Consider the following 26,765-nt stretch of genomic DNA (forward strand, 5'->3'; position numbering starts at 1 on the left):
GTGTTCTCCGAAGGTACAGTTCCTTAGAGATTTAGAAAACCTGTTTTTTGTTGTTGTTGTTGTTGTTGTTGTTTTGTTTTTAGACAATGAGCCTGTTGCTGTAGTTCTGTCATTACAGGCTTGCTTAGCATGTATGACATCCAGGTTTTGATTCCCAGCATGCAGATCTGTAAAGGGCGGGGATCAGAAGTTTAAGGTCATCCTCGGTTCTATAGCGAGGTCCTGGCCAGACTGGGCCACTTGAGACCCTAGCTCAAAGCAGTAACAGAACCCCACAGTGTCTTCTCCCTGGCATTTGTAAGAAAAGTTGGGGGTCTGTGCAGAGTCCATTCTCATGGTGCCTGAGCAGTGTGATATTTGGTCTTAGACCCATTGAAGTTTATCCCTCAAAGGGCATAAAGGGCCTGGAAATGGAGCTTCTAAGTAGGACCCCTTGGGGCAGAGTACACAACCCTGGCATAGTATCCGTGCCACTTGGCCACTTGAGCCCTCAGAGCCTGAGGCACAGCAATAATACACATCCTTCATCTTCCTCTGCGAGGGGTGGGATTGTAAGCACTAGTAAGCAGTCCCCTTTCTAGTTGCTTACTTTGCACATTGGTTAGCATTCATATAGAGTCTGCATTTGACAGCTTGGACAAAGTGGTCATAGCTGTGATACAGTGGAAGTGACCCTGTCCTCTCTTCCACCACTGCAGCAGGCACACATGGAAGACAAAGCCGGGAGGCACAGAAGCCCACGTAGCATCGGTGTAGCTCCCACAGTAGGTAGGAGAGTGTGCTGATGGCCCACAGGCAGGGGTGACTCTGAGTGGACTACTCTCCAAAGTGGACAGAGCGGGGAAGGGCAGTGATCACTAAGTGGTGGCATAATGGCCACCCTGGCTCAAGACACGCTGTTTGTCTTGCACAGGGACTTCTTAAAGTAAAAGGTAAGTAGATTTCTAGCTGTAATGTTAGGGTTTCCACTTCCATCAGAGCTGGGAGAGGTGGAGGTGGAAGCACGAGGGAGGGATAACTGAGCAACAGGAGTCAGCAGTAACTGGCCTGCTTGGTGGCTGCCAAAAAATGAGGTTGGATAGGTGTGATTGAAATCAAGGTTCTGGCTGAAAAGTCAGGACTAGCTCCTGTCAGCCGTAGAGGGTGACTCATGACCTCCCCATCTCCTTTCCTGACGAGAGAGAGAGAGAGAGAGAGAGAGAGAGAGAGAGAGAGAGAGAGAGAGAGAGAAAGACTACTGCCAGAGGCAGATTTTCTTGTTGCTGCAGTCTAAGAACTGTGCCTTTCTCCCTCTTCTGTGTAATAGGCCGAGCCTTAGACATAAAGGGTGAAGGTGATGGAGTTGCATTTGGAGCACCGTGGTACTCAACACCTGCTTACCTGATGCATCACTGTGACAAAGCCACGCGCACAATCGGCAACTTTGCTTGACCTGGAAAAGGTGTTTTTGGAGGACGTGGGGATGATGGGGACTGTGTGATTGTTCTAAGCTAATCGGGGCTCTGGTGGTGGAGTTTCTTTTCTCTTGCTTGCGGTTGCCTCACCTGAAAATACCACCGCCTGTTATCGTCTGCTTCCTTAATGACTGAAGGCCAATGGGGCAGCACCATCAGGGAGAAGATGTTGGATCTGCCCTAAATCTTACTAGACACCAGTACTGCATAAAACCATTCCTCTCTAAGCCGCCTGCATTGCATCCTTGACGCCAGTTTGCCAAGATGGTAACATCTTTGAATCAGAAAGGATAAAAACAATGCTGGTTGGCAAAGGACCTTGAGTGTTCTTATTGCAGAATCACGAATGTCACCACTCTGGTACTTCGTAATCTACTGAAGAAGTTAGATGCTCTCGACTCCTTTCTGTAATGGAAACTCTCACCCCTATCAATTCTGCAGGCTTCTAAAGGTGCTTCCAGAACCACCACTGCAACATTGCACTACTACAACCAAGTTACAGGACAGAAAAGAATTGCTTTCGGGAAACATCTCCTTCCTTATCCCTTGCAAGGGGGACGTCTCATTGTACACATAAGACTGTTTGAGAGATGTATTTTAAAAAGTAAATTAGTAAGAAAGTTTGCTCTGTCTGTATGCAAAGGCATTTTCAGCTCTTGTAGTTTACTTACACACACACACACACACACACACACACACGTGCGCACATATATTTTTAAATGCAGCTTCCCTGAGTAACAGCTGCTTGTTCTATTTTGTGAAGGGATTATATTTTTGGAGAAAGGAAATACTCGGTTAGATATATTTTGTGAGCTATTGATGAAGTGCATTGGAAGGCGCCAGTACTGCTGGGGCTGGGCTTAGCGGAAGAAGACTTGCATAGCACACACAAGCTGCTGCGCTCGGCTCCAGCGCCACGGGAAACAGACACCAACACTGCTTACCATTGATTCTCTGTTCATATTCAGACCAGTTCGCAGGCGAATAACACAAACACACATTCTTGCTTGATGTATGAGAACAAGTGAGATTTCAGAGAGCATAGAGAGAAGGGGGCTGTCTAGAGAGTCGTCCATCGATCTTGAGGAGCAAAATCCCTGCTCCCTTTGGGTGGACACTGGTACACACTGAAGAGCTCGAGCCCACCAGGGCAGAGATTATCTTTCTACAGGCTGGCATATTTTAGAGTTAATTGCTCAACATAAGGCCAGCCTTGACTAGGATAAACTCGGGGGTGACTGAAATCTCCACCTACCGCTAGCAGCGTGATGTGGGACCTTTCACGGTGTGAAATGGAAATGCGTGGAGAAGTTGAGAGCAGGCTAGCGGCTCTCTGCCCCCTGCACCATGAGCTCTCATACATGTTCTGTGGCATGTTTTTGAATGCTAAAATTGAGATCCCAGCCTGGGAGTTGCAGACCTCTTACAGCCGGAAGTCAGGACAGCTTTCTTCATGAATGGACCAAATGCCTGACATAAAATTTTCTCTCCAGAGAAAGCTTGTCGAGTCATGGGTATTACTGGCTAGTTGGTATTCAACAATATCCAGGTCAAACTCCATTTGATAAATCCCAGGGACTTTTGTGTTTTGTTTTGTTTTGTTTCCTTTCTCTTCTAACTGGATGTTGTACTTGAGTTTGTGAGTCTTCTGACGAGACACACGTCCATTTAAAATAGAGCGATTTTAGAGTTATCTCATGAAATCAGCCCAGCTTACCTTGACTGAGTCTATTCTTGCCAATGAGTGCCAAGAGGCAGTTTGGAAAAGTGAAGTCTTACCATGTTTTGGATTATAGGAGCATCACCGTACTTGGGAGACAGAAAGCTAACCAGATGTGTCAGTATACCTTTTTGATTGGCCATACCATACCTGCTGTGGCCTTGTTAAAACACTGAGCAGACAGTGTGCTTAGAATTGCTATCACATTTGCATACCGTTTTCTTGCCATGATTCCTTTTGATTGAACACTGGAGAGTCAGCAACAAAAGCATGAGGTTAGTGGGAGTTCCTTCTTTCTGTGGCTAGAACCCCAGGATACAGAGTTAAATGTAGTTCCCAGGCAGTGGTGTGTGTAGAGCGCAATGGGTCTTTACTTAAATGCCTACCAGTCTGAGTGACGGACTGACTTTCCTCCTCCTGTCTTCCTTTCCCTCTTTCTATTGCTTGTTGCTTGGGATAGAGTCTTGCTATGTAGTCCTGGAACCTAGTCCTTCTGCCTCCCAAGTGCTAGGATTGCACACTTGGCTGAACTAGTGTTCTTATTCCCGTTGGCTGCCTCTAGACTTGGTCACCACCATCTTCAAAGCCTAGGAGAGAAGTAAGGAAGTGCAGGCAAGGCTGCAAGGCCAGCTTTAAGGCAGTTGTCGACTTCCTTGTGGGGCCAGGGAAATGTGCTGCTGACACCAAATGGTGCCACTTTAACCGTAGGTGAGGTGGAATGCCATACTGCCACGTGACTGCAGACCAGAAGAAGATTTAGTTCAGGAAATACTTTGCCAAATCCTGGGGGTTTACTAAAATCTAAGAGGAGAAAAAGAAGACAGTTTGCCCGAAGATGCTAATACATTTGGGTTTGTTTTCTATTTTGTAAAGTTAACCCAACATTTTACTTTTATATTGTGTGAATTTAACCATCTAAATATTTTTTTTCTTTTGTTACTGAAAGGTACCAAAGGCTTTTTATGTTTTATTTGATTTGTTTGATTTTATTGTGGGATTTGATTTTTCTAGAAATACTTTGATGCAGATTTGTCCCTGAGTGTCTGGGTCTGCTTCATTCTGTGTAATTGTTTTGATTTCAGTTTGTTTGTATCTGTCTCTCAAGGCATTGGTGAAATCTCAGATTTTATAGTCTTCATTAAAGGAGAATAAATTCCAGAAAACATAGCATTCTGAAACTGGAGTTGTTTCTTCCTAGTCTCACTCCCTTTCCAGCTTTTATTCTGGTGTTGGCTGGGTCCTGTTTCTCTAGGAAGCCATCCATGAAAGGGTTGGACTGTTAACGTACAGAGCTCATACAGCCACTCACTTGAGAAGGATGCCTGGGCACACTGGGAGGCCAGCTAGGAGGCAAACAGACCCCCACCCCACCCCGGGCAGCCCAGGGCTGAGGCGGGTCTTAGCTACTGGCCTAGGTGTGTTCTGTGTCTCCCAGGCACACTCGGTCTACTCTAGTGGTTTATCCGATACTGGTTGCCGAAAATACGGTAGGTGGCCATGACCCTCTGACTTGGGCTTCCTTTGAGCCGCATTTGGAAGCAAAAGAAAACGTTTCTGAAGGAAAGCAGGGGCTGAGGCTGAACTCACCAAGAAACAATTGCAGAACTTATACACCAGGACAGATGGAGGGTAGAGGAGGGGTCAAAGTCAACAAGCTCTAAGCGGGCAGAAATGTGTCAACTCATGAAACCAAGTCAGCAAATAGCCCTGTCTGCATGTGACCCAGATTCCAGGAGGAGGGCTTCCCAGTTCTAGACACACAGATGAGATTAGCATGGCTGTCTTTTCTGCCAGCGTGTATTAAGCCTTCACAAGGTGATGGGTCCCATCTGAGCAGGAGGATGAGGGGAGCAAAAGAAAGCAGCTGACAGCAGCAGTGAGTGGCAGGCCAGGTAAGTTGTCAGTACTCAAGGCTACAGCTTGCCATCAGGGATGTTCATGGTTGTTCCTTATTAAAACCATGCTGACTGTTTAGATTTTACACGTGCAGTGGACTAATGCATATGTACACACATATCTACTGAAGTATAAAAGTAATAATAACAACTCCTGTATGCCTGCTGCCTGCCTTACTGCCTTTTCCCCTAGGCACCACTTGGGCCCCTCCCTGACCTTCTCTTTCTCCCTGTTGAATAATGAGAGCCTCACCTGTATTTGTGTGAATCGAAGCCTTTCTACCCTTTAGTGTTTTGTCTCCATGTATGTGTCCATAAAGAATAATAAACAGAGCTAAACCAGATATAGTTTTTTTGTTTGTTTTAACATCCATTGCGACGGGAAATTTCATTGTTAAAAGTTATTCTACTAGATGAATTTATAAATTTTTTTCTCCAGTTGCTGACCATTGATCCTTGCTGTGAGCATTCTTGCATTTGCCTTCTGGTGCAGTTACACAAGAGTGGATCCACACCTTTAAGTGGAATTGCTGACTGTACAGTAAGAGCACACAAACCTCCTTCAGGACAGAGTCGGATGGCTTTCTTAAGCTTTCATACCAGTGTATATTCCCACGAGAATGCCAACATTTTTAGGATTACAGGTCCCGATCAGTCTGTGTGACTGCTAGTCAAATTTGTGCCAAGTATGCAAAATGGATTTGACTTTTAAAAAAATCATTAGTAAATTGAGCGTGTTTATTATGGGATTCCTGTGTCAAACTTCTCAGCTGTTTGGATATCTGGATATGTCTTTAGTTATTAAATGTTGTGCTTATATCACTGGGTATTGAACCCAGGATCTTGCACATCTAAGCAAGCATTCTACCGTTGAGACATACCTCTAGCCCACCAGTTAGCTCTTAAAGTGAAGAGAAATGAGGAATACACAGTCTTCAGAAGCTATTTCCAGAAATGTGTGAAATGCACATGAATGCTTATTCTGGTTTCAGAAAATAAAGGTAAGTGTGCTGCTGTAGCCAGTCTATCAGCCATGAGATTGCTCGGGCGTCTCTGCTCTAGGAGGCTTTCATCTCCGGAAGTGTCTTAGGGCTCATCAGTTTGTTATTTGGCAGGAAATCAGTGTCATTAATGTTGTGATTCCGTTTGCTCTCCTGGGTTTCAGCAGAAGGAAGTCTTTATGCAGACTTCATGCTCATGCGTGCATGTATGCTTAGGATGTCACCATACAGTGGGCCTGTAGCAATGGGCCAAACATGATTTGACACTTAAAAAAACAGCAGGAAAATCTTTGTTAAATCCCAGGGGATCCACGTGATGCCAAGCATAGCCCAGAGAGTGGCAGGGGCAGCAGTTTACACGTGTGGAGAACTAAACGGAACTAGAATGCAGGATTCTCTTCCTACTAAGGGACATTTTCAGTAGACTCTGGACACTGGTATTTAAAAGGGTATTAACAAAGCTCGTTATAGTGAATAAAAGAAATTGAGAAAAACTCATTATAAAACAGACCTCTACATTATTATATATAATATGGGGCCCTATAATGATAAAAATCATAACCTGACCTTCCTCTGAAGGTTAAGAGCCAGTGTCTGTGCACCAGAGTCACACAGAACAAAGCTCTGAAGTTTTGAGTGGTGCCGCCCACTGTACCAGTAAGCCACGTGAGGCACTGAGCCCTTGAAATGAGTCCACTTGGGTTTGTGACATGGTCTGAATATAAAGATATTTCAGGATTTAAACTGAGTGTGAACATTTAAATGAATTCACGAATAAGTTTTCTATTGGTTACACATTAAAATGGTACCCTGAATTTATTAAGTTGAATATGAAGGTGATCACTTGCACCCTTAAGTGTGGCCGCTGGGATATTTTAGATTACATATGTGGCTTTTATTGTTTCCCTGCTGGACAGCACTGCCTTATGTCATTCATTTTGCTTCTGAATTTGCACTATAGTAATAAATACATTTGAAATATTTCTAGGTCTTGGTAAAATTCTTCATTTATAGTACTGAAAAATGTGAATGCCTTTGGGAGCATAATCTTCTGATATAGCTGCCAAAAGGATTTTATCATTCTGTTTTTTGCCCCCATAGCTCGAAGCATTTTTGTAGTGAAGGAAGAGTCTATTCTGGACACCAGCAGTGTCATGGTTGTCAGAATGCTCAACGTCTCTGTCCAGACTTCTGCACATGCACCCCCCGCCTCCCCATCAGTTTACAGAGCTCCATGATGGAGCCAAGCTTTGGACCGTCTTAGACCCCAAATTATTTCTATGTACCTAGTGATTTTATTAGTACAAGCCATGAAACAGACTGGCAAGGAGAAGTATCAGAGAAGTAAAACAGATAAAAGAAGTGGGATAATAATATTAGTAACATATATCAGATTAGCAAGAATGTTCTTGAATGTGGTGTTCTCCCCACTTGAGAAAGTGAAATCCTACACACGCATGCAGTTCATTATGGGGCATTATGTGCCCCAGAGCAACAGGACTTGGAGCCGAACAGAACTCAGATGACTGGCGTCTCTCATGCTTGCAAGAGCTGTTCAACTAATTCACTCTCAGTACTATTTTATTCCCAAAGTAATAAAAAGAAGAAAATCCTTTACTCAAGTATTTTAATGGCCGGAGTACTAGAGGTTTACCTTGAAATTAGTACTCTAAGAGAGTAGGAGAAGGTACTTTAAAACCCTGGGCCGCTTATTTTAATCTTTGGCAATATGACCAGAAAGAAATGTCCAAAAGGCAGATTAATTATCCATACATTTTTGTGAGCTTTGGGCTAAGTCCCAGGAATGTTTACCACAGCTCTGCAGATAATAGCTGGTATCTGTGTGAGCCATTCCACTCCCCTTTAAAAACAGAAGATACAAAGTGCCACCGTGGTGGGTGCCAAGGACAACAGCCTTGCCTGGAGGTCAGCAGTTTGTCAGCAAGAAGACTTGCCCTTCCGTCTCTCCCCTATGTTTGTGGTAAGCCACTGTTGATGTGCTGCCCGAAATGTGGGCACCAGCTAGCACTCCAGTCTCCAGCCTGGGAGTCTGCGTGACTCCAGCTGCAGCTCCCCACATGGGGTGCCCTAGCAAGTGTCCACTAGCATTGTGTAGCATCCTAATCATGTGTGAGGAACTGAATATCAGCAGATTAGCCTGCCTGCCCAAAGGTGGGTTGGCAAACAGAATTTTAGCTGCTGAGATAACTGGCATTCACAGCTGTGGACAACTGCTGAAGAACAGCAAGAAACTCCTTCCCCACCAGAGCTCACCCAGGGCACCATGGCGCCTCTCAGTGAAGGAGAGGCTAATATGGCCAGTTGTCGTGGCCAGCTTTGCTTGAACTTCGTTGTGAAAATAGTTACATCTGCACTAAGTGCAAGCAAAAACTACTGGGACCTAGATAGCTGCAAGAAAGCTACCCAGCTGCTACCTGGAGGAGGTGTCTACCCCAGGAGCCATCTTTTCAGCCAAGTGCCGAGGGTAGATATTGCTCAAAGTCAGTTCTCTCCAAGGTTTTCCCCATTAGTAACAACTGCTTATTAGTGACTTAGCAAGTGGCTCTTTATTGGTACTGTTTTCAGTATGTTGTTATGATTTACATTCTGGTGATTTGCTCATGGAATTGGTATCATGTGGTAATTTGCATGACAAGTCAGAAAAAAGCTTTTAAATAAGCTGTCCAGCTAAAGCCTGAGAATCTGCTCTCTCTCTCTCTCTCTCTCTCTCTCTCTCTCTCTCTCTCTCTTTCCCCCCTCTCTCTCCCACCCTCCCTCTTTCCCTCCCTCTTTCCCTCCCTCCCTCCCTCCCTCCCTCCCTCCCTCCCTCCCTCCCTCCCCTCTTCCTCCCTCTCTCTCACACACTCTCTCTTTGTGTCCTGTTGTGCTGGGGTTGAGCCAGGGCTTCCTATAGGCTAATCCAGGGCTTCCTATAGGCTAATCCAGGGCTTCCTATAGGCTAATCCAGGGCTTCCTATAGGCTAATCCAGGGCTTCCTATAGGCTAATCCAGGGCTTCCTATAGGCTAATCCAGGGCTTCCTATAGGCTAATCCAGGGCTTCCTATAGGCTAATCCAGGGCTTCCTATAGGCTAATCCAGGGCTTCCCATAGGCTAATCCAGTATTCCTATCAGTGCCACTATGTTCCTAGCCTTTAAAATCTTGAGTTTTTTTTTTTAATTATTTCTTTGTACCTTGACTTTAAGTTGGTGAACTGAGAAAGGAGGAGGAAAACCAAACAAAACTTTCCTTCCTGGATAATAGCATAGTCACCAGTTCTTGCCCAGCTGCACGAGTCAGAAGACACTACGCTAGGACCATTGGTGGGGTTTGCTGGCGGCAGGGTGAATGCTTATGTTTGCCTGCGGTTGAAGAACGCCTAATGCCTTTGCCAACCTACCTGTGAGTGAGTACAAATGTTGACTGTGTGTCTCAGACATCGCTTCTCTAGTGTATTTAATTTTCTTTAGTTTGTCCTGCTTTTGGACAAAGAGAGCCATTACTTTTGTGTCTTCTTTTTACTTGTGGGCCATAAATTTGTCATAGATACGTCCAATATTAGCAGTCTATTTGGTAAGTCACTATATGGCCGTGTGCTAAGAGGTCCCGATTTTTTCTTACTGTATCACTGGAACTTTGATTCCTTATCTTTTTTTTTTTTCTCTTGCTGACAACTGTAAGTTTGAAATATGTTATGTAAGACCAATTAGGAGATAAGAACCACACAGTGATTTAGACAAGGGTGGTGAATATAAGGAATTGCTGAACTCTCTGATGTTTTTTCTGTCAGATATAAGAAATCCCTGGGGAGGGGGTGGAGAATATCCAAGAAGGGAAAGTGTGAAGGGAGGCTGCCCTTCAGATGTCTTTAGAGGAGATCCGGTTGTAGTTCCTGAATGGCAGGAGTTTTCTAGGCGAGCAGGAAGGAACCCATGGAGTACAGGCTAGGGCCTATTGAGTAAGAGGGCAGTCATGCTTACAGAAGGAGCAGGTGGCAGTGTCAAAAGGAGGCCTGGCACAAAGAGTGGCCATGCCAAAGGGTTATTACAGGTCAGGCCAAAGGTGCAAAGTCCCTAAGGGACCACGTTTCTCTCAAGCTACCCTCACTCCTGACCTACTTACTGTGCAGCAGTCAGACACAATAGGAGAGCCCCTAGACAGGTGTCCCTCAAGTCTCCTCTACTGGGAATCGTGATCCTTCAAGAGAGCAATGATTAATGGAATTTTCCTCATCACCGCAAAGCAGCCATGGAAGAGTGAATTTGGAGTTAGGATAAATCAGTGACTAAGACGCCATGAAGGGGTTCTATAGCAGGGAATCTCTTAGTGTCATCTAGAGTCGGTCAAAGAGCTAAAGGATGAGAGTACCAGTGTTCTGTAAACCCTGGGTAATTAGTAAAGTCTTACTGCAAATACATATGCCTTGCTGGCTGACCTTGGAGAGCTCGAGATAATTAACTAAGCCGAGGAATGACTTGTCACAGACACAAGTGTGACCGGAAAGGATGCAGAGCTCAGGCTTGATCCATGTTCTGATGGTTTACCTGGTTTCTTCAAGCTGTTGAAATTCATTATATTTGTGAGGGCTTACACATATATGATCCCACAACTTGGGAGGCCGAAGCAGGAGGATTGGACGTTCAAGGTCAGGGTGGGCTCCATAACAAAATCCAACCTATATATGTTTTAAGGAAATACTGTAGTGCTGGCGTATGTATGTAAAGCTTGTAATGTACTTTCTCATGTAATCAGGTATTCATGATAAGGGCTAGCTTGTCTTAGCCTTGGTCTTAGGCTAGGCCCTGAATTCCAAAACAGTAAATAAGAACACATTAATTCTGTAGTATCTAAAAAACCTGGCTATTAGCACGTGCTTGGGCATACGTATGCATTCTCATCACCCTCTTCCTCATTTACTCATGCAGCACATAAAAAAAAAAAAATCATACCTGAAGTGAAAGACCAAACAGGTCTCATTAGGGAATGGCATGTGCCAGCCTCTGTGATGGCTCGCACCCTGACTCAATTCAAGGCATCCAGTGAGCCGGCGGGTGAATAGATGGTTGGATCGGTGACCCTGCTACAGACCCTCTTATTAACTCCAAGGAAGTACAAAGTCAAAAATTATTTTACTGACAAAGTAATTGGCTATGAGTGATGCCTGGTCCTGGATGTGTTTTTCCTGACTGGTTCTGCTCACTTCCTTCCTTGAGCCTCAGTGTGTGCCTGCTTTATGTTTTGATTTTCTCACGAGTACTTCGAGTGTTTGTGTGCCAGCAGGACACATTAGCCACGTCAAGAGCAATATCAACCTGCTGATTGCTGTTCAGAGTGCCAGTACCTTGTGTACCTTGATAGGCACATGAAGGTCCCTCCCAGTGTGGCTTGTCACAGTACTCTGATCATTATAGTCTTCCTTGGAAAGGTGCTGTGTGGGAGGATGTTGTGCGGAGGCCACTTGTTTGTTCCCGGCTGCCCAGAACCGAAATAATCACACAGAAACTGTATTAACTACAATACTGCTTGGCCTGTTAGTTTATGTATATTTCTATCTCACTCATTTTTTAAAATTAGTCCATTTTTATTATTTTATATTTTACCACGAGGTTCATTGTCTATCGGCAAGGTTCCGGCTACCATACCAGCTTGTGTCTTTGTCTTCTGGCTGATCTTCTGACTCCGCCTTCTTTTGTGTGTGTGTGTGTGTGTGTGTGTGTGTGTGTGTCTTTTAGCTTGGCTTTACTCTGTTAAGCCATTGGCCAAAAGCAGCTTTTTAAATAACCAATGGCAATAAAGCATATTCACAGCATATATCACCTCTCACATCGGAGGAGGTGCCTTCAGTCCTGAGCAGCAGTAGACTCTGGCATGTGGACTATGTGGATGTTCACACAGCATTGCTTAGCACTAACATCGGTTCTGGAAACTGACTGCCTTCAGCCGAAAGCACAGAATTTGTCAGACATAAACTGCAGTGCCAGCCATGTAGGGAGTTTGGGGACTTGAGGAAAGTGTTATTTAACTGAAAAGCCTAATTTTTTTTCAATAACTGAGAAGGGCTCACTGTTTCTGCTGTACTATACAAATAGATTCAAACCTGATACTTTTCTATACTATCTACTTTATCAATATCATCAATTCATTTAGTTTCATGCATGTTTTGTAACCCTTAACTAGCCAGTCAGTGTAGACACTACCAACTTTTGGATTGTTACTCTGATTCAGAAAAGCAAAAAAGCTCTAGCCTTTCTGGTTTTTTTTTCTAGCCTCAGTTCTAAAGTCAAAAATAAATATAAATTCCTAGTATAAGCCTGACAGAAACCTGGCAGTTCAGCAGTTACTAGATGGAGCCCTTAATATCTGAGCTAACTGCTGTTCAGTATTTTTCTTGGGTGGAACAAGTGGGTGGGTGGTAAAAACAGCATGTTCTCTTGTCTTGCAGTAGCTGAGATTACAGTCAGAGTGAAGTTCTTTGACTAATAATAACTTTGCATACACTAAAAGCTGTCGGGAAATGACTGCATATATGTTAAATGCAAGGTCGAGGAAGCTCTCCTATTTTGATCTATGTATGTAGATAGTACATACTATATAACGTGTGTGTGTGTGTAGTTGTATACATCTTAGTAGATATTTGCCTCAGGTTTTAGTTCTACTAAATTGCAGAGAGAAGGCCAAGGAGTATCTTCCAACAGGATCTTCTTACGATTTAGTCTTGGCCTAGGCTGTGAAGTGTGACCTTCAGCAACAAATAAGCTAGAAAGCCAGGCTAAGGGAAAACGTGACCCCAAGACAATGCTGTGGAGCCAGAAAGATGGCTCACCAGTTAGTACACACTGTTCTTACAAAAGACCTGAATTCAGTTCTCTCCATCTACAGTTCACACTGCCTGTAACTCCAGCCCCAAGGGATCCAGTGCCCCAATGCCATAGACACCTGCACTTTTTTGTGTGTATGATAGGGTTTCTCTGTGTAGTTCTAGCTTTCCTGGAACTCACTTGTACAGTAAACCAGGCTGCCTCCCAAGTGAAGGGATTAAAGGTATGCACAGCCCACGGCCCAACGGAAATACGTTTTTAAAAGTAAGCAATGTTAATGTCAAAAGGAAAGGCTCAGCCAACAGTTTTGGAAAAATCGTGCCACATTTTAATATAAAGACAGAGTTTCTGTGTCTGGTCGTATGGAAGAAAGGCAGTCCTAAGGGACATGCTGGTTCCTTACAGCAGGCTTCGTCCTTCTTCTAAGGCTGTGCTCATTGGTTTTTGTCTACTTGACACAAACTAGTCCCATGGGTAGAGGGAACCTCAGCTGAGACCTTGCCTCCATCAAAGTGTCTGGTGGCCATGCCTGTGGGGTGTTTTCTTGATTGATGGTTGATGTGGGAGGTCCCAGCCCACTGGGATCAGCACCATCACTGGCCAGGTGGTCCTGTGTGGTAGAAAGAAAGCTGGCAGAGTGAGCTATGGGAAGCACGCCAGTGTCCAGCGCTCCTCCACAGCCTCTACTTCAGTTCCCAGTTCCTGCCTCCTGGTTCCTGCCTCAAATTCCTGCCCTGACTTCCCTTTATGAGACACTGTAAGCTGTTGTATGAAATAAAACCTTTTCTTCCCAGGTTGCTTTTGGCCCTGGTATTTGTCACAGAGATAGAAAACAAAGTAGAACTAAGGATTTCTAAGTTCTATATAGTATTATTACTCCAAAATAATTTGTAATGAGCAAAATCCTAGATTAAAAAGGCCTTAGGCTTTCATGAATCCCAGTTGATCATGGTGTTTCCAGGTCTCGAATGCATTCTCCAGTGCCTGCTACTTTCTATGACCTTGAAAAATAAAGTTGTTCACAGTTGCTTCTGAAAGTGCAGGTAAATCTGGCAGAGGGGAAAATGCTGAAGTATGTTGTACAAGGGAAGCCAGTCTCTATGAATATGCATGGCTATACTCCTAATGAAGAGCTGTTGATAAATCCAGTCTAGTGTGGTGGCACATACCTTAAACTCAGCTATTTGGGAGGTTGAGGCAGAAGCATTAAGAATTTGAGGCTGCTTGAACAGACCAGCAGGACCTGTCTAACAAGAAGAGCCTAGTTGCTCAGGAGGAAAATAGAACAAAGGATTGACATTTACAAGTACATTATATAGTCTCCAGTTTTATGCAGATATAAAGAGTGATAATATTCTGTAGTTCAAGCTCGAATGCACACACACACACACACACACACACACACACACACACACACACACACTGGATAATCTTGGGAAAGCCGTAAGTGCTCAGCCTGTGTAACGGCTTGGGCAGTGGCGACACCTAGAGGCCTGATGGCTGTACACAAGCAGAGGGCTTCCTGTTCATTTTAACCATCACCAGAACAAATAAAAGGAGCCTTAAAATGGCAGCTACAGTGAAATCTGCCTTTAAAAAACCATTTGCAGTGTGCGAATCTTTACAGTACTCCAGATCACCTAAGGAGGTTGGGAAACTTCATTCTAAAAGGAGGAGGAAGGGTGTGCTCCTGTGGAGGAGGGAGACGAGCCTGGAGGAAGCAGTTCTCTCTAAGTTTATCTCCTACAAGATTCACTGTCAAAGAATCTAGAGATTTCTTAAAACCACATAACAAAGCAGATTTCCCATGTCATCAGCCACAGGCTCTTGTACTACTTGACACAGAAAATCTTTAATGTAGGCTCTGGGGGAAGCCACACAGCACCCAGCACTGGACCAGTAGAAAGCTGAGGGCAGAGCCTCTATGGGCTGGGATACCACCTTGGTCAGTCTTTCCCTTACTGCTCAAGAAAAGGACTTACAATGCGGGGAAGGAGAGAAGATGGCTGCAGGGTCTATTGTAATGTGCATGGCAGCGTCAATTGAACACTGCAGTGGATCCCAGTTGCTGATAAACCATCTGGATGCTGTGGTTGAAAACACAGACATGTAGAATTCAGGTTGGCGGTCTTGCAGGCTAGGGGCAAATGTTAAAAGAGGTGACTTCTGTTGGTTCCAGAAGAAAAATCAGCTGCCCTGTCTCCTCAGACCCTCCAGGCTGCCTGGTTGACAGTCACATCACGCACTAACATGCTACTTCCCATCTCTTCCCCTAGCTCAGACACTCCTCATCATTCTGGAAAGGACCCTGCGATTACCTTGGGTCACCATGCGTAATAATCCAGCATAACCTCTTTGTCTCCAGACATTAGCAAACCTGCTGCCGCCGGTGTAAAGCAAGGCGTCCACACGCCATCTTAGCAGAGAACATTATCCTGCTTACCACGAGCACTATATGGGCTAACCCTGTGATCCAGGCCAAGGATATTTAAAGTTCCTCTCTGTAAAGGGGGAGGGTGTGGATCATGCAGATAAATCAGATTTCCAACAGTAAAAGATTGTACGCATTGATAACTAGGTCAGCTCAGCTGAGGCAATCAGCTCAGTGTCTAGTGATTAGGAAGACTTAGCCAAGTGCATGGCTTTTAACAGAGCAAATACCAACATGCAAAGGTTTAGAAATGTATAAAATAGTTCATTAGTTGCTATGATTAATAAGCTATTGGGTGATATTGTTGGAAGTGTCTTCCTGGGTGGGGAGGAGAGGGGAGAGGAGGGGAGAAGAAAGAGGAGGAAGAGAGGGAGGGAGAGAGGGTGATTGCTCACAAAAACACTACATCCCAGTGGTATAGGAGATTGTACAACCTGGCCAAACAGTCGAATATTTCAAATGTATTTTAATCTACTTCTTTATTAGCTCCTTCTAATGATAAAAAGAAACTATAAAGCTTGAATGAAGATAAGCAACTGATGACCCAGTGAAAATATTAAAAGACCATTTTCCAAATAAGATATGTAATATATTTTTCGTGAGGCTCTTACACCGTTCAGTTCTCACCACTCACCTCATGAAAAATTTAGTGAGATTTTTTTCATTAAAAAAAAAGATCTCCATGCTAAAGACCCAAAGGTGAGTTGTTAAGAAATGTGGAACAAATGTGATATTATTGAACTATTTCACACTGAAGAGTTTGTGAAACATCTATCTCCTACTAGTGTGGAAATTGCATTTGGTTTTCATCTTCTGTGTGGCCTAATCCACAGCTGGTTTGCATGGCACAGGCTATGAGAAATGTGGCTAGGAAACTGGAAGGGCCACAGGCATGAACTGTGGATCTAGCAGGTTCTTTGCTGAAAGGCCTATGGAGAAGGTTTCCTTAAAGAAAGATGGGTGAGCAGTGACCGAGACTCACTTTGTGCCAGCCCTCGGGCAAAGCCTGCAAGAAAAATGTTGACCTTGATCATCAACCCGACTTCTTATGCACTCAAGGAAAACCCAAACAGCTGGGCATGCCTATGAAGGATTTTCTTGATTGAATCATTTGAGGTGGGATGATCTACCCTAAATCTGGGCCACACTTTCTTCTCTCAGCCCATATAAAGGACATGAAAGAAGGAAGCTTTTGCTTTTTTCTCTGTGTAGCACTGGCTGTCCTAGAACTCGCTCTGTAGCCCAGGCTGTCTTCAAACTCACAGAGATCTGCCCATCTCTGCCTCCTAAATGCTGGGATTAAAGGTGTGCACCCTCACTTGGTGCGTCCTCATTGGCAACTTTACCCATCCTGATGGTGCAGTACCCTTTGCTGCCATTGTACCCTGCTTCTTCGGGATTCCAACAGAGAATGAGAACCAGCTGCTCTCTACGAATCCAGCACCAACTCAGGACTGCTGAGACATCCTGTCTCATGGATGAACAACTGCCCAATTCTTGGTTTTTATCTTACATTAATTTACAGTTCCCCTGAGGTAACTATGGAACAACTACGTGATAAAGAGACAAATGTGTGCAAATCGTTCTGTTATTTTATATATGGAATGATTTGTAAATGAAGACTGCATTAATTACAACACTGTTTGGCCTATTAGCTTGGGCTTTTTATTAACTAACTCTTACACCTTAAATTAACCAGTGTCTATTAATCTGTGTATTACCACGAGGTTGTGGTAATGTTTCTGTCTCCTTCAGTAGCTACATGGCCTCTCTCTCTCTCTCTCTCTCTCTCTCTCTCTCTCTCTCTCTCTCTCTCTCTCTCTCTCTCTCTCTCTCTCTCTTCCAGTCTGGCATATTCTGCCCTGTCATAGGCCAAAGCAGCTTCTTTATTAACTAGTGGTAATAAAACATATTTAGAGCATACAGAGGGGAATCCCACATCAGTGATTACATCGAAAGGGGTCCACTAGCATGCACAAAGTTTTGATCACTAGCACTGGAAAACAAAACAAAACAAAAGCTGTCCAGAATAAAAGTGTTATAAAACACACATGGAAGGCTTTTAAACCCAATTCTTTCAAGGACATGGACAGATTGTGGGAAATACCTTATTAGAGAAGGTTATTTGAAACTTAAAATCGTGATCCATAGAAAGAAGTTTCCCAGGAGAAGGGCATCCGCCATCAGCAGTAGCATGTGCTCAGGCCTGGGATGGAGTAAAGATCTAGAACATCTGCCATCAGTAATAGTAGCATGTGCTCAGGCCTGGGATGGAACAAAGGTCTGGAACATCCACCATCAGCAGTAGCATGTGGTCAGGCCTGGGACGGAATAAAGGTTTAGAACATCCGCCATCAGCAGTAGCATGTGCTCAGGCTTGGGGTGGAATAAAGGTCTGGAACAAGTGCAGGCAGCAGTGTGTCCTGAACAATGGCTTTTTCACAGGAGCCTGGGATTTCATGCTATGAGATCTGAATCCTTAAACACTGGCTATTGCAAGTGTGGTCCAAGGACCAGAGCATCCTGGGGACACCAGTCCTGTCACAGTTCCATTTTAACAAGATCCCTGGGTGATTCTGGGCCATGTCAATATATGAAAATTGCTATTATTGGCTTAGGGAAACACTGAAGGATTCAAATTGAGGGTGTCAAACAATCATGTTTACATTCTAAGGAAATAAGTGGTGGTGGTGATGGGTGGGGGGTGGTAGGAAGATGAAGAGGTCTCTAGACTAATCTGAACGTAACCACAGGAATAAAGGCTTGAACTGTGCTCATGGCCATGGAAATGCCTCATTTACTCTTGAAGAAGAGAAAGGAACGCACTCAAACGTTCTACTCAGTTAGTGGATGGAATTATCCAAGGCAGGGAAATAGGCTGTTTTAAACTGCCTCAGTTTGAGATGCAGGTAAAATGACCAGCAAACCAGGTAAGCTCACCCCTTGACATCCCAGTGGCTGTAACAAATTAGCCCAGGAAGTCCCAGAGGGCAGAAATGCAGATACCATCCAACCTGAGAAACCAGTAGACACTAGTGTAAGAAAAGCCAAGGGAGAGAGAAATGTCAGTCAAAAATCAGGCCAAGCAAACACAAGGATACAACCTTTGGATTGCACTTCCTTAGGAGTTTTGGGTGAAATCCTTCTGTTTTCCAGCAGTAGTAAAAAGAAATGAAATCGATTCAGCAATGTACCCTGCAGAAACCAGGAGAACTCAGAAAGAAGACAGCGAGAAACCAGAACATGGAAGACAGAGGCATTAGCAGACCTGTGAAGGTGTTTCCAGAAGGAAGGCAAAGAAACATAGTAGAGCAGCCTATGGGGAGTGACTGCATCCTTAGGAGCCCTCTTGCCTTTGCACAGGCTCGTTGATGGCAAGTGTGCACTGTTAAGCCTTCTTCCTGGCTTAGATAACTGATAGCTTGTCAGCCAGCTGGTCATGCCATGGGCTGGAAACATTGTGTACAGGCCCGTTCCTCTTTACATTTCACTCCTAAGTATAAGTGAACTAGAGACTGGAACGGCTTCAAGGACTTAATTAAATACAGTCTTAAAGTTATCATATTCCTGGGCTGCAGAATGCTGTTTTTAAATAAGTTATTTTGGGGGAAGAAAACCCACCCATGTGCTTCTTGGCATCATTTCTACACAGCAAGCAAAACTTGGGGAAATGTTGACACAGGCAAGTGGCAAACCCTCACAGATACTTAAGAGGCCAGCTGTGTCTAGTGCTACTGTCTGCTAGAATAATACAATGAACCTGGATTTGAAAATACCCTTTAATTCCATAATTTTTGCCCTCCTAGTTTTTTCTGAATTAAAATTAAGCTAGGAGAATAATTGTTATGTTTGTAGGAATCCTTATTTCTACTCACTCATCATATACAATGACTCCTCTAAACTACTAATATATTTGAAATATTTTCCTTTAGTTGCCTATTAATTGATTTAGTTCAGCTATAGGCCCTAAAGGGAGGTTTCCCGTATGTGGTACGCATTCCTTTAGCACTGTTTAAGGTTACTAGTTCTAGCTTATATCCTTCTTTCTTTTCATTCACCTGGTGCTGAGTCCAGTTCTAGCTTCTTGAGCCCACCCACTGAGGCTTAGCCTGAAGACCCCATCAACAGTTCATGGAACCATAACTTTCCAGAAAAAGCCCAAAGATAACTGTGCTTTGCCCCACAGAGAGGACCTTCTATATGGAAGAAAAATTGGCTCCAAGTTCTCGTGGTAATTAAAACAAAGGACTACATGTCACATATCAGGGAAGACCTTCACCAGCCTGTGTCACATGCCTGTTCCGTGGGACAGATGACCAGAACTGGCTCCCTACATTCTTCTGAACGTAGAGGGTTATTTCTTGGTGATGGAAGCCACACTGCTTGGATGAAAATAGCAGACATCTACTGCATCCATCTATAACCAAGTTAGTCATTTGTTGATGTTCTGAGCATGGTTATAAATCAAAGCAAATTGAAATCCGACCATAGGAAAAACAGCTTCCTGCATGGCAAAGTCCAGGACATGATGGCATAAGAGAAGATCACAGCATCAGATCAGAATCAGTGACAGTAGATGGACAATAGTCATCATAGACCAAGAGCAAGAAAGAATAAAAATTTGTCAGTGACCCCAGCAGGGACCCTGGTAGGATAATGCAGATATTCTTAGCTAATACCGTGAGCACCTCCGTTTTAAGTGAGTGGTTGTCCAGTTTTTTGTTTTGTTTTTGTTTTTACCATGAGCCATATGGAAAATGTATATCATACATTAAAACTAAGTACACACATATATACTGTATAATTAAATTTTATTAACATTCTTTCATTGTACTGAGCTCATAGTCATTTCCTATACATTCTTTCTCATAATTCTAAAATATGTTCATACTGGTGTTCTGAAAGCCCTAAGGTCAAGGTGTCAGCAGGGTTGCTTTTTTCCAAGGCCTCTTTCCTTGGCTTGCAGATGGCACCTTCTCTCCGGGTCTTCACACGGACTTCCCTCTGGGATGACTCTCTCTGGGTCTTCACATGGTCATCCCTCTGGGATGACTCTCCCTAGGACTTCGCACAATCATCCCTCTAGGATGACATCTATTTTTCCCCTCTGGCAAGGACTTTAATTATAGGAGATTAAGGCCAATCCCAATGACCTCATTTAATCATAATCCGAAGCCCCATAAATCCTAACCTGATCCAATCAGATTTTGCAGGATGTGGAGCTTCAGTCAGGAGCGTCAGGGCCAGGACATTGTGTAAGGCTCTACCTATCTCCGAATACAGATACAGTGCAAGGGACTGAAGGTCGCGGCTTCAGTGTATAAGTTTTGGTCGAGATAGTGGTGTCATGCCACCTTGATTTCCACCAGAAAGTTAATTTCACAGCCCACTCTCAGTGGTGACATGCAGTTTGTAAACATTATTCAAGAAAAAAAAAAAAGAAATGAGTGTCCTCCCTCATGTAATTCATTGTTGATTCAAGGCTTATTGTGCTTTCTCTGCAATGGGCTAGATAATAAATATCAAGGCTTACAGTGTTTTCTCTGCAATGGGCCAAAATGATAAATATTTTAAGCTTTGTGCATCCTGTGTGGCCTCTGTCATAATTTCCTCTTTGTTTTCTTAACTCCTAGAGAATGGGCAGTCTTAGCTTGACATTCGTGTGCAGTGGAGTTGATTTAGTGTGCGAACTTGTAGCCTGGCTGCTTACCTATTCAGCAGACACTTCTTCAAGCATTGCTGAGGAGGACACCCCACTGAGATCATCTAATACCTCCAAACCGATTTGAGGTCTGAGCAACCCTACAAATAATCCACCTGCCTGAGCGGACTGACTAATTTCTAACAAAGGATATGCTAAGGAGAAAGCACAAATCTTCTGCATTAGTCTCTGTTTTGGAATTTTGAGTCAGTAAGTCTGTCACAACAAGGAAAGGGGGTGGGGTGTTTGTTCAGTCAGTTTAGTTCTGTTTTAGTTGGGAGGTTGACCCTACCAAAGGCTAAACCCTGCTACACGGCTACCAGGGTTTGTTCCACCCTTCATGGCCCTGTCTATGAGTGCAAGCGGCTGCTTGTCCTCAACATCTTCAGTGCTCTCTGGGACTGAGCAAACAAGGTTGGAAGGTAGGGTCAGTGAGCTCTCGCTACCTCAAGAGCAAAACACCAGCTTCTACTCTCACTCCTTGTCTTCCTTAAAGTCCTTTTATTTCTCTTTCAGTCTCTATTAAGGGTGTTACTAGAAGTGCCAGCAACTTGTTTCTGCCCTGTACTTGCATTCCTTCCTCATCACTAGGGAGTCTGTGTCCCCTTCCTTTAAATCTAGGCTTGCAGCGGGACCTATCTGAGCCAGCTCACCTAGAGAGGTAACTTCTGTCCTAATTTGAGGACTCCTCTTTGCGAGCCTCTGCTTTCACTGCTGGGCCCTAGCGACCACACAAAGAACCTAGTGCCGGATGTTGAATAATGACAGACCGCAAGGTGAAGCTCAGCCAGGCGCTAGCTGAGCTTGGTGGAACATAGCCATGTGTGAGATCCAGGCTGACCCTATGTGAGGCAGAACTGTCCTGCTGAGCCATCTCACCCTACAGAATCATGAAAAATAACGAATTGTTATTGTTTAAATCTCCTAAATTTTAAGGTAGTAGGTGTCCCTGCAATAGATAGCTTATACCACATCAGTGTTCTCTCTTCCGACTCCCCCTTCCCCCAAGGGGGCCCACAGCTTGGGGCCTTTTGAACAGAAGGGCATGGGGATGGAGATGCAGGAGGAGGTAACTTAGCGAAGCTCCCCCAGAGAATCCTCATGCCACCTTCTCTTGGGTAGGGCTAGTGTGGGCTGCAAATAGTTAGACAGCCTAGTTCACTGGTTTCCACAACATAGCAGTCCTGTAACTACCTAAGGATATTTGGTGAAATAACTGGTAAGGGATTGCATAGAGTTTCTCAGGTTGGCCAAGAACATGCCTTTTCCAACTTAGTAATTATGACGAGCCCTAGCAATGTGCTCGTGTGTCTCAATCTTCTTTCTGTCACTGTGACAAAGGCCTGAGATGGCATAGCCGGAAAGACTGGTCTCGGGGACTTTGACTTATGGTCTTAGAGGTTTCAGTCCATGGTAGTGTGGCCGCATTGCTTTGAGTCTGTGGCAGAGCAGCCTAAGGTAGAGGAAAGTGTTCACTGCGTGGTGTCTAGGAAGGAGAGAGGGGAGGGAGGAAGAGGGGAAAGGGTCCCAATATCCCCTTGAGGGACATGCCCCCAGTGACCTAACTTCTACTAGGTCCCACTTCTCAAAAGTTCTACTGCCTCTCAGCAACATCACAGGCTGAAGCCCAAGCATTTAACACATGGGCCTTTAGGGTACTCTTAAGATTCAAACTACAAAAACATGTTTGCATAAAATTAATTACAAGATCATCTAAGATTACTGCCTCTTTCCAGATTCCTCTGTCACCATATTGCATCATGTGTTGGGTTGTCTCTGGGCCAAGTTTAGCTGAGGGGAAGTTGAACTGAGGATACATTAAGAACTGTTTGGCTCACCATTGCTTTCTGCATTGGGATTGTAACTGTGGGAGTATGATGAGCTTCAGGAACAGCCTCTCTGCCAATGGGGCCAACTCACATCAGTGATACAGCGACGCGGAGCCTGAGGGACTCATGCCATACCCATGCCCAACACCAGCTACCACTGAGGCGAATTGGGGTGAGAAACAGAAAAGGTTTATAATCCAGAACACCAGAGCTATAAATAGTCTGTGGGAAATCCTTCTCATAATCAGTACATAGCCCAGAATCTTCAGTTCTTCCTGTTTCCTCATCAAAAGCAAAGTTCTCTCAGGTTGGAATACAAGCAACAAGTGTCATGCATGATTACAAAGCAAATATATGCATACTTTCTTGTTTTGTCTTTTCTTTGACTTTGTTTTACATTCTGTGTGTGTGTGTGTGTGTGTGTATGTATATGTGTGTGCATGTATATGTACCTGCCACAACACATGTGTAGAGGCCAGAAGACAACTTGCAAGATTCAATTCTCTCCTTCTACGGTGTGGGTTCTGGATATAGAACTCAGGTCATCAAGCCTAGGGGCAAGTGCCTTTACCTGCTGAGCTGTCTCATCATCTCAGCCCCTTCCTCTGCCTCCTTCTCTTTCTCCTCCTCATCCTCCTTCCTTTTCAGTCATTAATGACAAGGTGTACTTTGTGCAAAGGGCTTCAAAAGAACTGTTTTGACATGAGGCTGCATTCCTCTCTGATTAATGGTCCGCCTCCTTTGTCTTCAAAGTTTGTTAAAATTTCCATTTTGGAATAAAGAAACTCCAAAGTCCTTTCACACCATTCTTCCTAGAATCTACTTTGTCCTTCAAAAGTGTAAATATTGGATTCCATATCTGGTGGGGTGGACACCATATCTGCTGGGATTCCCCTCTGTATGCTATGAATATGTTTTATTACCATTGGTTAATAAATAAGCTGCTTTAGCCTATAGCAGGGCAGAATATAGTCAGGCTGGAAGAGATATATATAGAGAGAGAGTAGGCAGAGTCAGAGAGACACCATGTAGCTACCAAAGGAAACAGATGCCAGACCCTTGCCTGTAAGTCACAGCCTCATGACAATACACAGATGAATAGAAATGTGTTAATTTAAGATACAAAAGTTTGTTAATAAGAAACCTGAGCTAATAGGCCAAGTAGTATTGTAATTAATATAGTTTCTGTGTGTTTATTCGGGTCTGGGTGGCTGGGAAACAAATGAGCAGCCTCTGATTACAGGGTGGACACCATATCCGGTGGGGTGGGCTCCATATCTGGTGGAATAGACTCAGTATCTGGTGTGGTGGATTCCATATTCAGTAGGGTGGACTCTGTATCTGGTGGAGTGGACAGCTGAGTCCAATGTAGCCAAGTACTGAAAAAGATGGGGAAAGACTTGAGAGGGATTCAACTTAGCATATCTAATTTTGTTTTCTTAATTTTGAATAAGCTCCAGGTCTTATAAAATTTGAACTCACTCCTGAACACTAGAAAAATAGCTTGATCAGTTCAACTAAATAAAAACAGCCTGTTTTCTCAAAAGAACTAGGCCTCATGGGTGATGTGGCCTGGGGATGCTGGTATTCAGGGATGGCACATCTTTTACCTTCAGGTACTTCTCTCAGTGACCTAGAACTCGGGCTCCCGGGCTTTGAGGTAAATGTGTGTCTTGGGGTGTTCTGCTGTTTTTGTTCCACCATTTTGTTTAAGGGAAGAGTTATAATTTCAGCTGGAAGCTTTCTTTTGTCACAGTGAGCAAAGACCCCTGAAGCAGCTACCTCTGAGTTACCATCAATTGCTTCTATGTCAACACTGTTGCCCAGAGAGCCACATGGCTCATGCTACTGTAAGTCCTGATGGGCTCTATTGCAGTTTCTGTGATATTTATCCCTGGATGAAACCTTATTTGTTTCCAAACACTTGTTACTCAAGCTGGTCCTTCGTACTGATCCTCTTTTGAAGCAAAGGATGAACATTAAATACATTAGAGTTAAGTTCCAATTCCAACTACTGGAATATTTTCACCCAAAACTGATTTTGTTACCTGCATCGTTATTCCTCCTTTCTTTAAAAATAAGCATTCCCACTGGGGTAGCTTAATTTAGGAAAGAAGAAAAACAATGAGTCATTAAAGCTAGCAGTTACCCCCAGTAAATGCTCCTCTTCTTTTGAAGGTGTACTTTTTTTGGACCATATAACTTCTCACATCTACTAGGTTGGATAGCAGAAAAAGATCTATGTTTTGCTCTCTGATTTAGATTCAGAAAGTGGGCTTCCAGCCTATGAGTTTTTATTCCTTTTTTTTTCTTTCACATTATATCAGTGCTGAATTTATACTGTTAGAGAAAGCACCAGAATAACTATTCACAGCTTATTAGTATTCACTGCAAAAACTGACCCGAACATCATAGTCTTAAAATAACCTCATTAAGCTTTGAATGTGTTTCATTTTCATGCAAAAGGTGCAGTTTTTCAAGGTAGTGATTTGTCTTTTCTCATAAATTTTTATTGTTTTTCTTACTTTTAGAAGTGTGTTCTAGAATTTTCTGTAATTTGAATTACCTAAAGTATCACATTCAAATTTAATAGAAAGAGTTGACCCCAGATGATTTGCTTGTGTTTTTTTTTTTTTTTTTTTTTTTTTTTTTTTTTTTTTTTTTTTTTTTTTTTTTTAAATAAGAAAGCTTCAACGTTTTCTTTCCCCCAAAAACCAATTGCATTTTATTTCTGGTTGCAACCATTTTTCTTCTCTCTCTGTTGGCAAAATAAATCTTGTGCTGTTGGGTTATCAACATCTTTATTTTTCATAGGATTTACTTCATTTATTAGTATATTCATCCTAGTCTATCAGAATTGATCTAGAACCATCTCTCAAAGTCAGTGCTGTCAGAATCTGACCATGCTAGTTACTGATGTGTTTGTGGGCTAACAAGCAAAAGACAGAGAGGTCTTGAGCATCTTCTGAAATATAAAGCTGCAAAGTTCCTGCTTCTCACCACCTGCAATGAATCTCTTCACACGGAGACACATTGAGTTCTATTCTCTAACAAGTCATGGTTTTAAGGTTTTCCCTGCCGCTGTTTCATGTTTTGGTGCTGGGGCCCAATCTAAAATGTTGATCATTCTGAGCTGCTCCATGCACAGATCTACACCTTTAACTTGGTCTGACATTTTTATTAGATTTTTATTCACTTATTTATTACAAGACTGTTTCTTCCATCATCCAAGATTTATCCGATAACCGATACTTTCTGTTTTGTGCCTCCAGGAGTCAACTTAACCAAGGTCTGCTTTTCATTTATAATTCTTTTTCTTTAGAAGAAGTGTTATTCTTTTTAAAGATTTGTGTGTATGTATGTATGTATGTGTGTGTGTGTGCTAGCCCATGTTACATGTGTGTTCTGACAGAAACCACAGGAAGACAAATGGATTCCCTGGAGCTGGAGTTGTAGATAGTTGTGAGTCCCAACTAACTAGAGTCTTCCAGGAGAATAGCAAGTGCTCTTAACTGCTGAGCTGTCTTTCCAACCCCCAGGGGTATTATTCTATTTTTGTTGTTGTTGTTTTGTTTTTCAAGGTGTTATTCCTAAGTGAGCTGACAGCATATTTTGGCCAGTGCTGATAGGAAGCCTGTTTAAGACAACAGTGAGCTTTGGGCTATGCATTTCAGATTCCTCCTAGTTCACTTAAAACATGGGTCACTTCTGTAGCAACTGAAGTGCTAAAATTAAAGTTTAATCCATCACCACTGGGATTTGGTGACGCAGAACAGAATCCATACCCAGTGCTCAATCCATTGGCAAAGCTAAAAGACTGTTTTTACTAAAAACGATTTGCTCTATTGTATGAGTCAAAAATCATAGATGTGGTCACTAACTGAATGAAAAATCTTAGCTCTCAAGGGCAGTATTA

The 26,765-nt window shown here is 43.4% G+C and overlaps 1 protein-coding gene across 1 annotated transcript in view; it reads left to right on the forward strand.

The window, feature by feature from the left end:
- The window catches only part of Sh3bgrl2 (SH3 domain binding glutamate rich protein like 2), a 63,275-nt gene extending 57,862 nt beyond the window's left edge, over nt 1-5,413 (forward strand). The window contains exon 4 of the mRNA XM_038323625.2: nt 1,307-5,413. Within this exon, the coding sequence (XP_038179553.1) occupies nt 1,307-1,318 (12 nt within the window). The 3' untranslated portion in view covers nt 1,319-5,413. The remainder of the gene's footprint in view (nt 1-1,306) is intronic.
- The last annotated feature ends 21,352 nt before the right edge of the window (nt 5,414-26,765 follow it).

This window comes from Arvicola amphibius, chromosome 3, assembly GCF_903992535.2.
Source record: "Arvicola amphibius chromosome 3, mArvAmp1.2, whole genome shotgun sequence".
NCBI classification, from domain to species: domain Eukaryota; kingdom Metazoa; phylum Chordata; class Mammalia; order Rodentia; family Cricetidae; genus Arvicola; species Arvicola amphibius.